Source organism: Monodelphis domestica, chromosome 5 (genome assembly GCF_027887165.1).
Source record: "Monodelphis domestica isolate mMonDom1 chromosome 5, mMonDom1.pri, whole genome shotgun sequence".
Classification (NCBI taxonomy): Eukaryota; Metazoa; Chordata; class Mammalia; order Didelphimorphia; family Didelphidae; genus Monodelphis; species Monodelphis domestica.
This window is the reverse complement of record NC_077231.1, coordinates 78,663,982-78,681,112: the sequence shown is the minus strand read 5'-3', so window position 1 is coordinate 78,681,112 and position 17,131 is coordinate 78,663,982. Positions and strand designations below refer to the sequence as shown.

The 17,131-nt window shown below is 40.8% G+C and overlaps 1 protein-coding gene across 1 annotated transcript in view; it reads left to right on the top strand.

Moving 5' to 3' along the window:
• Positions 1 to 10,228: 10,228 nt before the first annotated feature.
• TMCC3 (transmembrane and coiled-coil domain family 3) overlaps positions 10,229 to 17,131 on the top strand; it is a 397,001-nt gene continuing 390,098 nt past the window's right edge. The window contains exon 1 of the mRNA XM_007503219.3: positions 10,229 to 10,480. Coding sequence (XP_007503281.1) covers positions 10,466 to 10,480 — 15 coding nt within the window. The 5' untranslated portion in view covers positions 10,229 to 10,465. The remainder of the gene's footprint in view (positions 10,481 to 17,131) is intronic.

The following is a 17,131-nucleotide window of genomic DNA, read 5'->3' as shown; positions in this document are numbered from 1 at the left end:
AGAGCACTGGGCCAGGAATAAAGAATACTCATCTTCCTGAGTAAAAATCTGACTTCAGACACTTACTAAGGTGTGACCCTAGGCAAGTCACTTAACCCTGATTGCCTCCATTCTTCATCTATAAAATGAGCTGGACAAGGAAATGGCAAACCAATCTAGTATCTTTGTCAAGAAAACCCCAAATGGGGCCATGAAGAATTGGACAAAACTGAAATGACTGAATGACAAAAATTGAGTAAAAAAAGGAAACAAGTTTCTGACATATTCTGGATTCATTTTGCAGAAGTTCTCAAAGCCAGTTAATGATAGCACTGTAAATTTTGGATCCTCAGAGGTCAAAGTTAGGATTTATTTTCCATATCCATTGATAGATTTATAATTTTTAGGCCAGCTTGTGACTGTTTTCTGAAGATGAGAAGTTTTAGGAAATGATGGTTTTGGTGAGCTCTACTAACTTCTCTGGATGCATCGACCCTGATGCCCTGTGACTAGTGCCTATTTGGATGGAAAAACTCTAAGAGGCCCCATAAAAACTACTGAGCTGAAGTCTTCACTGTTCCTTTTAATGAGCTTGTTCCAGTCTAGTAGGGAATTAGTATTAATTAAATTAGGTACTATACTAAGAAAAGGATTTTGTGAATTTAAAGAACTCTAATTGGAAGAAGGGGAAGATAAAAGACCCCATGGTATAGTAGATAGAACACCAGGCTTTGGAAATACCAATTCTGATTCTACTACCTATCATGCCCATGGGTAAATCACAGTCTCTCTGAGACTTGGTTTCCTTTTTCGTAAAACGGTGATAATAATAATTTTACTACCTTTCTCACAATGCTATGGAGAATAAAATACCTTATTAAGCTAGGAGTGCCATGTTAATTATTAGCGTTTGTAACCCACATTTCCCTTAACTCTGGATTTACATAAGCTGAAGTCATCTGGATTCATATTGTGTGGGAGGGTAATTTGGATGACAAGCATACTTCACTAGACTCAAATTCCCATCCTAGCACAAATTGGTCACTTTTTGTGTCTTTTGAACAGACCTATGATTTCCTTAGGGTAACTAGGTGGCACAGTGGATAGAGCACTAGACTTGGAGTCAGGAAAACTCATCTTCCTGAGTTCAAACCTAGCTTCAGACACTAACCAAAGGTTTGACCCTGGGCAAGACACTTAACCCTGTTTGCCTTCATTTCTTCAACTGTAAAATGAGCTGGAAGAGGAAATGGCAAACTACTCCAGTGTCTTTGCTAAGACAGCCCCAAGTGAGGTCTCAAAGAGTTGGAAACAACTAAAATAGTGACACAACAATGATGTCCTTAGAGAAGGGAGCTCCAGGTGAGTAACTTCCTTTCTAATACAGGTGAATACCTTTTCTACACTTACCTGTGGCTTTGAGAAATTTGGCAATGTGCCTAGTGTCATTGTATGTTAGAATAGGGACTTGAACCCAGGTCTTCCTGACTCCAAGGCTAGCTTTCTGCTCTCAATTGCATACTTCTAAAATCAGCAAAACCAGGCAGCAGAGAAGCAGCTGGAGAGAACGGGAGAGAGCCTGGGTGATTCCAGCCTTCCAGGAGTCTTCGACCTCAGAGCACATACAGACCAACCCAGTTGAACTTAATCCAATCAAAAGCCTCCAGAGGACAGGGAAGCCAACATTCCTCCCTCAGAGACTGTACCAAGAGATCTGACAAAGCTCCAAGAGGGGAGACTGACAGCCCCAAAACCAAACAAAAATGAGAGGAGCAAGAGCACAGACAAATACGGGGAGCAAAGAAGGGGTAAACATGAGCAAACAACAGAAAAAGAAGAAAGAAATTACAATAGATAGCTTCTGTACAGGAAACAAGCAAAGAGCGAATGAAACAGAGGGGGAGGGATCAACAAAGGAAAAATCAGAAATCCCAGTGAATTAGATACAGGCTTTGGAAGAACTCAAAATACAATTCAAAACACAATTAAGAGAGACTGAAGACAATTGGGAAAAGAAATTAAAAACTAAGATAAATCATCTAGAAACAGAAAATAGTGTCTTGAAAGCCAAAATCAACCAGCTGGAAAATGAGGCAAAGGAGATGAAAGATGAGGTGAAGAAGATGAAAGATGAGAAAAAGGAGATGAAAGATGAGGTAAAGAGGATGAAAGCTGACCTCCAAAGAAAATCAGACCAGAAGGAAAAGGATGACCAAAAATCCAGGGATGAAATCCAGTCTTTAAGAACCAGAATACAACAACTAGAATTAAGTAACCTCACAAGGCAGCAGGACATTATAAAACAAAACCAAAAGAATGAAAAAAATTGAGGAAAATATGAAGCATCTCATTCACAAAACAGAGGATCTAGAAAATCATTCAAGGAGAGACAATTTAAGAATCATTGGTCTACCAGAAGACCATGACAAAAGAAAAAGGCTGGACATCATACAACAGGAAATTATTAAAGAAAACTGCCCCGATATCCTAGAACAAGAGGGAAAAGTGGAGATTGAAAGAATCCACAGATCACCTCCTGTACTTAATCCCCAAATGACAACACCCAGAAATGTTACAGCCAAATTCAAGAACTATCAGACCAAAGAAAAGATATTACAAGCTGCCAAGAAGAAGTCATTCAGATACCACGGAACCACAGTGAGTATAATGCAGGATCTGGCTGCATCCACACTGAAAAACCAAAAGGCATGGAATATGATATTCTGGAAAGCAAGGGAACTAGGTCTACAACCAAAAACCAACTACCCAGCAAAATTGACTATATTCTTACAGGGGAAAGTATGGTCATTCAACAAAATAGAAGAATTCCAAGAATTCATAAAGAAAAGACCAGATCTGAACAGAAAATTTGATGTCCAAGCACAGAACTCAAGAGAATCATCAAAAGGTAATTAAAAAGAGGGAAAAAAGAAAAACAAAACAAAACAAAAAAATTTTTTAAGAGACTCAATAACTTAAAATGATATGTATCCCTATAAGAAAAGAGGTCATTGGTAACTCTTAAAAACTGTTGTTATTACCTGGGCAGCAAAAAGAAGTACACTTAGAGGGAACAGTGGCAAACTGTATAGGATGAAAGGACAAGACATAAATAGGTATATAGATATAACAAGTGTATGTATATATATATATATATATATATATATATATATATAACCAGAGCTAAAAAATAGGTTAATATTAAAAGAAATGGGAAAAGAAACAAATGGGGGTAAATGTATATGTCACAAAGAAGCTCATGGTGGGAGGGGGGAGAACATCAATACACTGGAAGGGTAAAGAGGTCAGAGATAGGAAATACTCAACTCTTACGTGCTTTGAAATTGACCCAAAGAGGGAAGAACAATCCAATCCATTTGGGAAGAGAATAGTTTTGTGCCCTATAGGGGAGTATAAGGGTAACAAATGGACTGGTGAGGAGGGAAGCAGTACAAGGGAGGGAGGGGGCAGGAGGTTAATTTTAGAATGACTACAGGGAAAATAAGGGGGGAATAAGAAGGGAGGGGGTAGAAAGGGAAGTAAAATAAGGGTGGGAACTAGGGGAACTTATTAAAAACAAACATTGATGTAGAAGGAAATAGTGAAAGAAGGAAAGGCAGGACCAGGAGTAGAAATCAAAATGCTGGGTAATATACAGCTAGTAATCATAACTCTGAATGTGAATGGAATGAACTCACCCATAAAATGCAAGCAAATAGCAGAGTGGATTAGAATCCAAAGCCCTACCATATCCTGTTTACAAGAAACACTCATGAGGAAGGTAGATACACATAGGGTGAAAGTAAGAGGGTGGAGCCAAATCTATTGGGCATCAACTGATAAAAAGAAGGCAGGAGTCACAATCATGATCTGACAAAGCCAAAGTAAAAATAAATCTAGTTAAAAGAGATAGGGAAGGTAATTACATCCTGATAAAAGGCAGTATAGACAATGAGGAAATATCTGTACTCAACATGTATGCACCAAATGGCATAGCATCCAAATTTCTAAAGGAGAAACTAGAGGAGCTCAAGAATGAAATAGAGAGAAAAACTATACTAGTGGGAGACCTGAACCTTCCTCTATCTGAACTAGATAAATCAAACCAAAAAATAAATAAGAAAGAAGTAAGAGAAGTGAATGAAATCTTAGAAAAATTAGAGTTAGTAGACATGTGGAGAAAAATAAATAGGGACAAAAAGGAATATACCTTCTTTTCAGCAGCACATGGTACATTCACAAAAATTGACCATGTATTAGGGCATGCAAACATTGCAAACAAGTGCAAAAGAGCAGAAATAATAAATACAACTTTCTCAGATCACAATGCAATGAAAATAATAATTAGTAAGGGAACATGGAGAGGTAAATAAAAAATTAATTGGAAATTAAACAATACGATTCTCCAAAACCAGTTAAAGGACCAATCGTAGAAACAATAACTTCATTGAAGAATATTACAATGGTGATACATCTTTTCAAAACCTATGGGATGCAGCCAAAGCAATACTCAGGGTGAAATTTATATCCTTGAGTTCATATATTAACAAATTAAGAAGGGCAGAGGTCAATGATTTGGGCATGCAAATTAAAAAAATTAGAAAGCAAACAAATTAAAAATCCTCAGATGAAGACTAAATTAGAGATCCTAAAACTCAAAGGAGAAATTAATAAAATTGCAAGTCAAAGAACTATTGATTTAATAAATAAGACTAAAAGCTGGTGCTTTGAAAAAAACAAATAAAATAGACAAAGTACTAGTCAGTCTAATTAAAAAAAGGAAAGAAAAAAACCAAATTGACAATATCCAAGATGAAAAAGGAGACCTCACCTCTAATGAAGAGGAAATTAAGGCAATCATTAAAAACTACTATGCCCAATTATATGACAACAAATATGGCAATCTAGGTGATATGGATGAATACTTGCAAAAATATAAATTGCCTAGACTAAAAGAGGAAGAAATAAATTACCTAAACAACCCCATATCAGAAAAAGAAATTGAACAAGCCATCAAAGAACTCTCTAAGAAAAAATCTCCAGGTCCAGAAGGATTCACAAATGAATTCTATCAAACATTCAAAGAACAACTAATCCCAATATTAAATAAACTATTTGATAGAATAAGCCAAGAAGAAGTTCTACCATATTCATTTTACGACACAAACATGGTACTGATCCCAAAGCCAGGCAGGTCAAAAACAGAGAAAGAAAACTATAGACCAATCTCCCTAATGAATATAGATGCAAAATTCTTAAATAGGATACTAGCAAAAAGACTCCAGCAAGTCATCACAAGGGTTATCCACTATGACCAGGCAGGATTCATACCAGGAATGCAGGGCTGGTTCAATATTAGGAAAACCATCCATATAATTGACCATATTAACAAGCAAACTGACAAAAATCACATGATTATCTCAATAGATGCAGAAAAAGCCTTTGACAAAATACAACACCCATTCCTATTGAAAACACTAGAAAGTATAGGAATAGAAGGGCCTTTCTATTATTTCTATTCTATATAATTGGAAAATGATGGGATGCCCTTCAATTGGGGAATGGCTGAACAAATTGTGGTCTATGTTGGTGATGGAATACTATTGTGCTAAAAGGAATAATAAAGTGGAGGAATTCCATGGAGAGTGGAACAACCTTCAGGAAGTGATGCAGAGCGAAAGGAGCAGAACCAGGAAAATATTGTACACAGAGACTGATACTTTGTGGTACAATCGAAGGTAATGGACTTCTCGATTAGTGGCAATGCAATGTCCCTGAACAATCTGCAGGGATCTAGGAGAAAAAACACTACCCACAAGCAGAGGACAAACTGTGGGAGTAAAAATACTGCAGAAAAGCAACTGCTTGACTACAGGGGTTGAGGGGATAAGATTGAGGAGAGACTCTAAATGAACACCCCAATGCAAATACCAACAACATGGAAATGGGTTCGAATCAAGGATACATGTGATTCCCAGTGGAATTGTGCTTTGGCTATGGGGGAGGGGGGGAAGGAAAAGAAAATGATCTTTGTTTCCAATGAATAATGTTTGAAAATGACCAAATAAAATAGTTTAAAGGGGGAAAAAAATAAAATCAGCAAAACCCAATTTTCAGCAGACTAGGAGATTAGACAAGGAAAATAAATTGAAATAATGAAACACTGAATCAAAATATCATTCCAGATCAAAACAATAGGAAATAGGTCTCAATATTAATTCCCAAATAAGTACAGAATCATTGCCAATTTCCATTCAAGTGACATAGGAAAATAGTATCTCTGTGACTCAGGCCTCTAAAATATGGAATGTATATGAGCATAGGGTGCTTTCTATGAAGGGTTAGCCTCTGTTGTAGACATCCTTGCTTGAAGGCTATATCTATATGGTGTCTGACTGATTCAGCTCAGCTCTCTACTCTTGGCAGTCATCTCTCCTTGCTCCATGTTCTCTCACGCGGGGAGTCTTGGGCTTCATGGACTGAACAAATGCATTCCTTGCTTACACCTCCTACTTCTTGTGAGTTTCTTTTGCCCTTTCATATGCAACCAATACATGACTTAAGCACATAGACTCTCAAGTACTGAGTTCCTGGGAACTTTAAGCAGGCTTATTAAATTTTTTTGTATTATTATACAAAATCCACTTCCATATTGGTCATTATTGTAAGAGCTCATTCATATTAAACCCAAACCCCAAAATAAAGCTATAAATGCACTGATGTTAAAGGTAGGATGCTTTATACACATCCATCTGACTCCAACAGTTTTTTCCCAAGCAGGCTTATTTTTCAAGCTTGGTATCTCATGAGAAATGTAGTCATTTCCTGAGATCTTCATGGTGCAACTAATGTGAGTATTCTGATAATTGAGGTTCAATGTTGGAACAAAATGAGGTACTCCAAGGTCATGGACAATTCTCAAAAGGGATGTACTTAGCTATAGTGTCAACACGATAATGGCAAGGATACAGTAGCACTTAGTTTCAGTTTTTGGTAGTCTTGTTCATTTGGAATAGATATGGTGATTCTCATGGCTTTGAGACATCCATCAAGTCTGAGATAGCCAGATTCCATATAACTGGGTTTTTTTATGCCCTTAGGTGGCCATAAAGCAATGCAAATATGGCCAAAGACCACCAGGAAGTAGTGTCAGGGAGATAGGACCAAATCAGATTATAGAAACAATTTTGATGCTTTTAAAGGACATTTACCTATGTTGGAGGAGTAAGGGGAATTCATGGGAAATCCTAATAGATATTGGTTCTATCACATCAGTCATTACTTGTTTACATTTTATTAAAATGATATTGAAGATTAAAGTGGAAGAAATGTGTAGTGTCAAAGGGACATTGATACAGATACAGACCTGGTGACCTTGTGACACTGAGATACTGATGGTAAAGTGAGTGAGAAAGATAAGGAGGCAAGCAAATAAATATTGAAAAACCTTTATCTTCATAGTTGAGAAAGGAAAGAAATCCATATAAAAGACAATTATCTTTATCCAAGGATGAGAGTCACAATTTTTCTGTAGCATAGTTGTAGACACAAAGTTGGCACTGAATGAATAGATTTTTTGAGTTTTATGTTTTAATATTTATTTTCACCTCCAAATTATTTTTTCTTCCTCTAGTCCCTCCCATACTCAACCAGAAGACAAATAATATGATGAAGTCAGATTCATAGAATTTTTGAGAAGAAAGGGACCTTATGTTACATTAATTCAACTTCTCAGTTTTGCTAAAGTTCAGGAAGTTAAAAGTTTTGCATAAAGTTAAATAGCTAGAGAACTCTTCCCCTCCCTCTACCAAGCCTCCTCTTTTCTAAACTTCTCTGGCCATCAATGGTTCTACAGTCTTCCCAGTCCATCCAGTCTTGCAACATTATTGTCAGCCTTGACTCTTCACTCTCATTTCTCCAGAACTAGCCAGTTCTTATTGTTTCTACCTTCATAATATGATTTATATACATATATACACAGACACACATATAAATGCATATGTAATACACACATACACCCATCCCTTTACTCTCACCACCATCTGCCCAAGGCAAGGTGCTCCTCATTTTTAAAAAAACCCTTACCTTCCATCTTAGAATCAATACTGTGTATTGGTTCCAAGGCAGAAAAGTGGTAAGGGCTAGGCAATGGGGGTTAAGTGACTTGCCCAGGGTCACAAAGCTGGGAAGGGCCTGAGGTTAGATTTGAACCTAGTATCTCCTGTCTCTGGGCCCAGCTCTCAATTCACTGTACCTCCAAGCTGCCTGTTAACTTTTTTACTCAACTTTGCCTTTTCACATGTCATTTTCAACCCTTTACAGGATATTGTAGGTACCTTGGTGATAGAATGCAAATGTTGTCTTTCTCCTTGCTGTTGATAATCACTAGGGATCCTGTCAGAAATATCAGCTGATTTATTTAATTTCACATTGGTTCTTATCCATAAATTCAAAAGTAGGACTATCCCTGCCTTCAAGAGCTTACATTTGAATAGGTAAGAAATCCCATATAGAGGAAAGGTAATCAGAGAAATAGGGAGGTTTGGTCTGGGGAGTAAAAAAGATTATGAATAAAGGAAGTTGGCTCTCATAAACTTTCCAGTGGAAAGGTAGTTTTGACTTGATTACTGTTGCCAAGCAAGAGGAAGGAGGTAAGGGAGGGACGTGAACAATTATACAAAAATTCAGTTCTCAAGGTGCAGGGATAAGCGGTTTTCCCTGGGGGTTTCCTTGGGGGCTGGATGGGATAAAAAAAGTGGTCTGAGGTCAGCTAGATAGAATGCTTTAGAGGAGTTTGCACTCTTAAGAACCAAGACCAGCCAGCATTAGGGTGGAGTTCCAAATCTAAAAGGGTTAACTCCCCAGGGAGGAAAGGCATGCATATTCTCTGGAGGGTAGTTGGTTCTGGAGATATAATGACAAAACAGCCCCTAGCCAAAGGGGTTCACATTTTCTTGATCTTATCTGATTCTTATAGCGACTCTGGTGAGATAAATCCTGCAAGTTTTACTCTTCCCTGAAACTCAACAAGGTTAAGAGATTTGACCAAGGAGATACAATTAGTAAGTGGGACAGACTTGGGGTGTAACCTAGGTACCTAAATCTAGCAAACTTTCCACTGTAACATGCTGCCTACCAAGCTACAGCCTCCAACCTAAAAGTATTTAAAAGAGGAAAAGCATATGCAACTGATCGAATAAAGGAAAGAGAGAAGAGAGGAGCAGGTGGGTTCCATTTCGTCTACCTGTCCTGCAGCAACCCAGTCATCATCCACAACCACCGAGCTGATAGGCAAGCATCGAAATCCAGACAGGATGCTTTACTGAACGAGCTCATAAAAATACCCCGCTCTGTTCAGTGGTACCTTCTCCAGGATGTCATTGATACTCTACAAATGTTAAATAATAGGCTGAATCATCTCCAGCCAATAACTAGTTATGTCCCCTGGAGTTTGATTGGCAGGCAGAACAAGGTGAATTCTCAAATATCTGGCAGAAATGTGTATAGGCATTTAAGCCCGGGTGTTCACTGATACCTGTCCTGTTCACCTGTCACAGCAGACTGAGAAATGCGAGCTCATTTCTATACCTAGACACCAATTTCCCCTCGCTCACTGGCCAATGAAGAATCGTGGTACCCAAATGATTTCCCTTCAGTTCGAAATCTTTTTTTTTTTTTTTAACTTAGCACTGTTTCATTTGCCACTTTCAGAACAACTGAAGAATTTCGCCCAGGGGGCCTTGGATTTCTTTATGGAAACCATGCAACACCCTACCCTATCCTTCTTCAATATGCATCGGGATCCCACATTTTCATGGCTAGCTAGGGGGGAAATTCACTTTTCTCTCACTCAGGTTAGGATTGAAGATGTTCGGGATTGAACACTAGGGGAGAGAGTAACTTTTGAGTGGGCCAAAATGGCTTTGCGTCCATTGGGGAGATAGGAAGATGTCTCTGTGTGGTAATTTGGGCCACAGTTCCACCCGCTGCCCTCAGCAAACATCGGTGGCTCCCCAGAATCTCTAAGATCAACAAAAACCTACCCTGGCATTTAAAGCCTTTCAAGAACCCGGCTCCAACTTTTATTTTCTAATTTCCTCCGTGGATTTAGCTCTCTGTTATTCCACAGAGTGCACCGGGCAAGTGGGCGGGAGTGTGTGTGTGTGTGTGTGTGTGTGTGTGTGGCCACCCCGTGGAAGCCCGTGTCCTCCGCCCCCGGCGGCGGCAGCAGCAGCAACAACTGCAGAGTCTCCGGCCACCTCTTCGAGGCGCCGCACACACGCATGTGCGGGAAGGGGCAAGCGCTGCGCTCTGGGCTCCCGGGGCGCAATCCCCCTCTCAGCTCTGGAGGCTCTGGCTCCCGCACCAGCTCGGGCTCAGGCTAGAGCGCGCCGCGCTGCCACTGCTGCTCTCCGGCCCGTTCGCTTAAGCTCCCGGCTCCCGGGCGTCCCAGCGGCTCCGGCTTCGGCCCCGGCTAGGCTCCAGCATGCTTCTGCGGAAGGTAAGCAAATACCTTCGGACCGAAGGGACGGCGGCTTGGGCGGCTCTGGATTCGGAGGAGGACGAGGATGAGTGTGATTTGAGTGCGTGCACACCTTCGCGGGTGGGCGGCAAAGTGTGTGCACCGCCAGCTAAGGGGGTGTGTGCGCTCATTAGCTAGGGCGCGCGTTAATGAGAGCGTGTTGTGGGGGGCACGTTAATGGGAGTGTGCGCTGCTGAGGTATAACGAGTGGCGGCGTGTGCGCGCTGTAGGTGTGCGGTGTGCATTAGTGCACGGTAGTGTGTGCACAAATTTGGCTGTGTGGAGAGGTGTGCGCCCAACCTTCGGAGATTTTGTTTCTCTTTTCGGATCTCCCACTGGGGCTCAGGGGGATGCCCTCAAACCAAGCCAGGAACCCCAGTCTCAGGGAGCCCTGAAAAGCAGAAAGGAGGCAAGTGGAAGGGGCCGCCTGTGGCCCCTGCGCACTCAGCGTGATGATGAGGGAGGGAAGCAGGGCGCGCGGGGTGCTGGGGGCAGGCAGGGGGAGGGAGACGTTCCGAGCTACCGTGTGGGAACTGGGACTCGACCTGGACTACCTGGGCTGGGAAGAGCAGCTGCGCCCCTCCTCCCTCCGCCTGCCAAGGTTGTCCTCGAGTAAGCAGTCCCTTGGTATCCCTCTTCTCCCAAAGGAAAAGGCTCTGAACCTTTGAAAGGGAGGAGTGGATCAAACACGACCCTCAAGCCCCAAAGCCTGGGCTTCCTGGGAGCCAGAGACACCGCCCCCCATCTCCAAGCAGTACCTCCCTGAGGTTTGTTTTGCTTTACTCCCAAACGCCCGCTAGGGGTCCCCGCTTGCCCTGGGTGGCCATATGTAGGGGACCAGCTGCCACCTCTGACCTCTAGGCTCCATCTCCCACAGAAGCCCAAGTGGTTGCCTCCATTCCTTCGCTGAGCACCGGGGCTGGAAGAGCTCTTTCCTTCTTCCTAGAAAAGGGGCAGCCGTTTCCCGGGGCTCATCCCCACTGTCCTGTTTCCATTTTGGTGCTTTGGGGGTTGTTACACGGCACCCCTCAACCGCGTTTTGTCTCAGGAACCTTTTGCAAACTTTGGCCGTCCACAGTTCTTTTGCGAGTGTGAATGTTCTTGTTCTTTTCTTTCCCACCTGTTCCTCACATCCTTTTTTTTTTTGAGGGGGAATAGGTAGGGTGGTGAAACTTCCCAAATCGGGGGTGGATTTGATTTTAGACATTCTTGTAGAAGACAATTCCATGAGAAAATCCTTCCTTTCTGCCTCCAATATACTCGTACCTGAAGCTATTAGGATGTATGAGCTTTTGTCTTTCTCTTTCCTGGAGTGTTTCTTAATCCTGAAGTTTGGCTACTTGGAATTATTCTGGTGTTCGCTTAAATGTGATGCTAAATTAGGGTCACTGAAAAATAGAACTTCAAAGTTGGTTTGGGAATGGATTTCATTCAACAAGGACTTACTAAGACCCTACTATGTGCTGACATTGTACTAGGTGCTCTGGGCTACAGAGAAGAAAAGAAGAGGTGTCAGCCCTCTGAAAACTTAGATTCTACTGAGCTGGGCAGGTCCAGGGATCCTTTCGTTAAAGAAATTTCCCAGTACTGGCTGAAGTTGTTCATTTCACAGGCTGTCATTAATGGCTTCCGTTTTGTCCTAATAAATGAGTTGGTTCTCCTTGCGACTCCCCATCACAGCTTTTGAGATGGAAGGGACCTGCAAGTTTATCTTAGACCAGGGTTTCTTAATCTGGGGGCTGTGAATTATACATACATACATACATATATATATATATTTTTTTTTGAGAACTATTTCAATGCAGTTCATTAATTTTATAATCTGGTGTATTTGATTTTATGCATTTAAAAATATTCTGCCAAGGGGTCTGTAGGCTTCACCAGATTGCCAAGGAGTCCTCAATACAGCCAACTTCCTTATTTTACAGATGAGGATACTGAGGTTCAAAGAAAGGAAGTGACTTGCAAGTTTTGAGTTAGGGTTCACAGTAAATTCTTCTGACTCCCATTCCTGATCCCCTGGTGCCAAATGTAGCCTTCTTATCATTAGGACTAGCTGATTTTTTTGAGGCTGCCCTACTGGCAATCTGGAAGCCATGGGGGTAGGGGAGAAATAATTTTTTGAGTTCTCTCTTAGGTCCTCAGTTGTCTCCTTAAGCTGGTAGTTTAACTTCCTTAGAGTTTGAACTCAAACCAAAGGTGTCAAATAAGCAGCTGGTGTTAAGTGGATCCCAGTCAGATTAAAATTAAAATCCCAAATTAAAAATATTCTGTATATCTAAAATATAGATAAGTAGATACGTTTCTATCTGATTTTAGTGTGTTGGTGTACTGACAAATAAATCCCTATATAAACACATGTATATATACACACATATAATATAGAGAAGTTCCTATATGGTTTTAATGTGTTGGTATATTAAAAATAAATCCATATATATAATGATATAATTTCCTAACTGATTTTAATGTGTTGGTGTATTAATAAATACATATTCATACATGTCAACATATGTATGGGTCAGTAGCTGCCATTTCTATGTGAGTCTGTGACACATTGGCCTACACTTTCTGATACGTTTAGCTTTTTCTGTGTTCCCAACAAGTGTGGGTGGCTCAGCCTTTCTGCCCCGCTGGGCTGCCCTTGTTTCATCTCTATCCCTAGGCCCATGGAAGAAATTGAATAAACAGTATAAACAGCAGGGACTGATTCCATTTCTGAACACTTATCCCAGAAGGCAGAATGTGTCACTTTAACCCTTAAAACACCTCTTACATAGTGTTCCTAGAAAGGCTGACAAAGCACTCCTGACACAGCAGCCCCTTGATGTGGGTAGCACAATTTATTTTCCCATTTTATAGATGAGGAGCCTGAGGCTCAGAGAAATGAGGGAACTTGTCCAGAGTCATGAAGACAACAAATAACAACCTCAAGTCATGCCAGGCCTATGGATTTAGAGACTGGATTTAAGACTTCTAATCCACCACATTACTTTTTCTCTTCCAGCCCTTCTCTATGATCATCTCTTTCCCAAGATCTGAGCATAGTTACCTACCCAGGAAAATGGATTAATAAAGGCATATTCACATTGTGTCATTAAGAGATTTGAAGCAATAGAACTCCATTCAGTATTTATATTATGAGAATACTCTTGGAAATAGTGAGATCTCAACTCAAAAATGGGATTTTTACAGGGGGGCAGCTGGGGAGCTCAGTGGATTGAGAGCCAGGCCCAGACATGGGGGAGGGGGATCCTAGATTCAAATGTGGCCTCAGACACTTCCTAGCTGTGTGACCTTGGGCAAGTCACTTGACCCCCACTGCCTAGCCCTTACCACTCTTCTGCCTTGGAACCAATACACAGTATTGATTCCAAGATGGAAGGTAAGGGTTTAAAAAAAATGGGATTTTCAGCACCTGAATTTGTGAGTAGGATCTGTTTAAGGTCCTCTACTCATAAGACTGGCACTGGGCTTCAGTTTCCTCATCTGTAAAAGGAAGGAAGGGAGGGCTCAGATGGCCTCCTGATACCTTCCAGCTCTAGAGTTAAGAACTATGACTGTGCCATAGGTATGTTGTTAAACAAGCACGGAATTTGGAGTGAAAGGACTCTAGAACCAGAAAGGGTTCAGATCTCAGCCTCATTATTCACACTCAAGTTAATTGATTTTTCCTATAATTAGTTTCCTGATCTGTGAAATGAAGGAACTAGACTAGATAACTCCTAAGAGCCTTTCTAGATAGGTCTATACTAGACTGGACTATAATAGTGATATACTAGAATGCTAATAATGTTAGACTATAATGCTAGAATAGACTTAGATCTGGAAGGACTCCTAGAAGTCATCTAGTCCAATGTCATTCCTATCTAATTTTAATACGTTGATGTATTAATACATTGTTGTTTTCAATGGTATACATATCTCCGTGACCCCATTTGGGGTTCTCTTGGCAAAGGTACTGAAGTGGTTTGCCACTTGCTTCTCCAGCTCATTTTTACAGATGAGGGAACTGAGGCCAACAGGGTGAAGTGACTGACCCAGAATTACAGAACTAGCAAGTGTCTAAGGCTGGATTTGAACTTAGGAGTTGAGTTTTCCTGAGCTACAAGCCTAGTGCTTAAACCACTGTGCCTCCTTGTTGCCCTATATTAATACATCCATATATAAACATGCATTTTCATGTAAATGGAAACATATTTAAGTATTTTCATAAACATATATAAATAAATTTAAGTGAATATATAAATAAATGTGTGTATATATATATATTTATGTGTGTGTAAATATATAAATATTAACTCAATCTGTAATTTCCTTGGTATTAAATGCTTCATACCCTACCAATGCTTATTTTCACTTACTCTGCATCTTATCATCTTAGTGTTTTCCAGGATCATGAGACTTGCCCAGGGTCACACAACTAAGCTTCTAAGGCTAGCTTGGAATTTAGGTCTTGAGGCCAGGTCCAGGGCTCTCTCCAGGGACCACCTGGCTGCCTAGATAATTTATATCTACTTGTGTATGAATGTGTTGTTTCCCTGGGCTAGACCATAAGGTCCTTGAAGTCAGCAACTGTTTCCCTTCTGTTTATGTATCTCCAATGTCTGGCACATACTATATACTTAATAAATACACAATGACTGGTAGCTTGATTGACTCCACTAGTTACCTAGCTGGATAACCTCTTTATTTTTAGAAAACCCTTACCTTCCATTTTGGAATTGATACTGTGTATTGGTTCCAAGGCAGAAGAGTAATGGGGGTTAAATGACTTGCCCAGGGTCATACAGCTAGCTAGGAAGTATCTGAGGCCAGATTTGAACCTGGGATCTCCCATCTGTAGATCCTGCTTTCAATCCACTGAGCCACCCAGCTGGCCTCCTCATTGTGTAACCTTGGTCAACTACATTTAACTTCACTGGGCCTTAGTTTCCTTATCTGTTAAAAAAAGGCTAAAAATATGTGAATTGTCTACCTCGTGGGATCATTAGAAATATTAAGTTGGATAATGCCATGTAAAATACTTTGTAATCAAGAAGCCCCATAATCATGGAGATTATTCTCCATCAAGTAGACATGAGTATTAAAACCAAGGGTCATTAATTTCCTTTAGGGTTGTGTGGATGAGAGATAAAAAGATGGGGATGGAATTATTCTACCCAGAAGATGAATTACCATGCTGAGATGAGGCCAAAAGGTCACTTAGCTAATGGGACCTTCTTTATGCAAGCCTGCAGCAGTTTTCTCATGTACCCCTCCCTTCTCTTGAGAATTGCAGAGCCAGCAAGTCTTTTTTGGGGTGCATGGGTGTACATTTGGTATAAGTGCTACAGCACTCATCGTCTCAGAGTTGTTTTTCTTAGTTACTTGGAGCAAAAAAAAGGGGGGCTTATACAATGGACTAGGAAAATGGTATTGTGTTAGAGATGTCATTCCAGTGTTCCCTGCTTCTTTGGGGAAGCATCTCTCTCTTCTGCTGCCACGTCTGACCTTTCATTTCTCATTTGGGCCTTGTTGAGAGGAGGAATATATAGCTCTTGAAGTCCTTAGGAAATAACAATGGTTTCAAGTGAAAGGGCCAAGGCTAAGGAGACATGTTATACCTCCCTTTTTTCAGCTAAAGGAAGCATTCACAGCCTCCATGGTTGTTCTTCTCCTGGCTTTCTGCCCTGCCTGTCTTTTTCTCCTTGATTTCACTTCTTGCCATCTCAGGGTGTTGTCATTGTTCGGTCATTTTCCAGTTGTGTCTGGATCTTCGTGACCCCATTTCATTTGGGGTTTTCTTGGCAAAGATATTGGAACTGCTTGTTATTTCCTTCTCTAGCTTATTTTACAGATAAGGAAACTGAGGCAAACAGAGTTAAGTGATTTAGCTAGGTAACACAGCTAGGAAGTGTCTGAGGTAAGATTTGAACTGAGGTCTTACTGACCACAGGTCTAGCATTCTTTCCACTTGCTTCCCTGCTCTCTAAGGATGCTTTCTTCCAAATGTGATAAAGGGGGAAAAAGCAGAGAATCTGATCCAATTAAGTAAAATTCATTAAGAAGCTAACTACATACTGGACACTCTACTAGGTGTTTTGGATAAAGTGATACAAATGAAACCCTCCCTACCTTTAAGCAACTTTAATTTATTGGGGATGGGGAAAGGGAGACACTTTGCCCAAAGATGAGGGAACACAAAATGATTTCAAGATCTAGACTACAGTGACAATGGGAGAGCAACAGGAGCTAGGTTTTGAAGGAAGCTGGATGTTGTGGGAGTCTGGGGTGAGAGCATTCTTAACCAAGGAGACCATTTGAGCCGAGGAATGAAGGCAAGAGAGCTAGCCATAGAAGACCACCTTATTTATCCCCCTGTCTACTTCAGCATGTAATGACAGGAAGTCAGTGGGCTCCTGAGAAATGTAGTTCAAAGGCACAAGATTTCCAATTATGCATTGTGAAGGTGTATATAAAGACCAGCCAGTCGACCAGTTTGACTGAATCGTAGAGTAGGTAGGGAGGATTAACATGAAATAAAACTGAACAGCTAGGTGGTACAGTGGATAGAGTGCCAAGCCTGGAGTCAGGACAGACCTGAGTTCAAATCTGACCTCAGATACTTACTAGTTGTATGACCCCGAC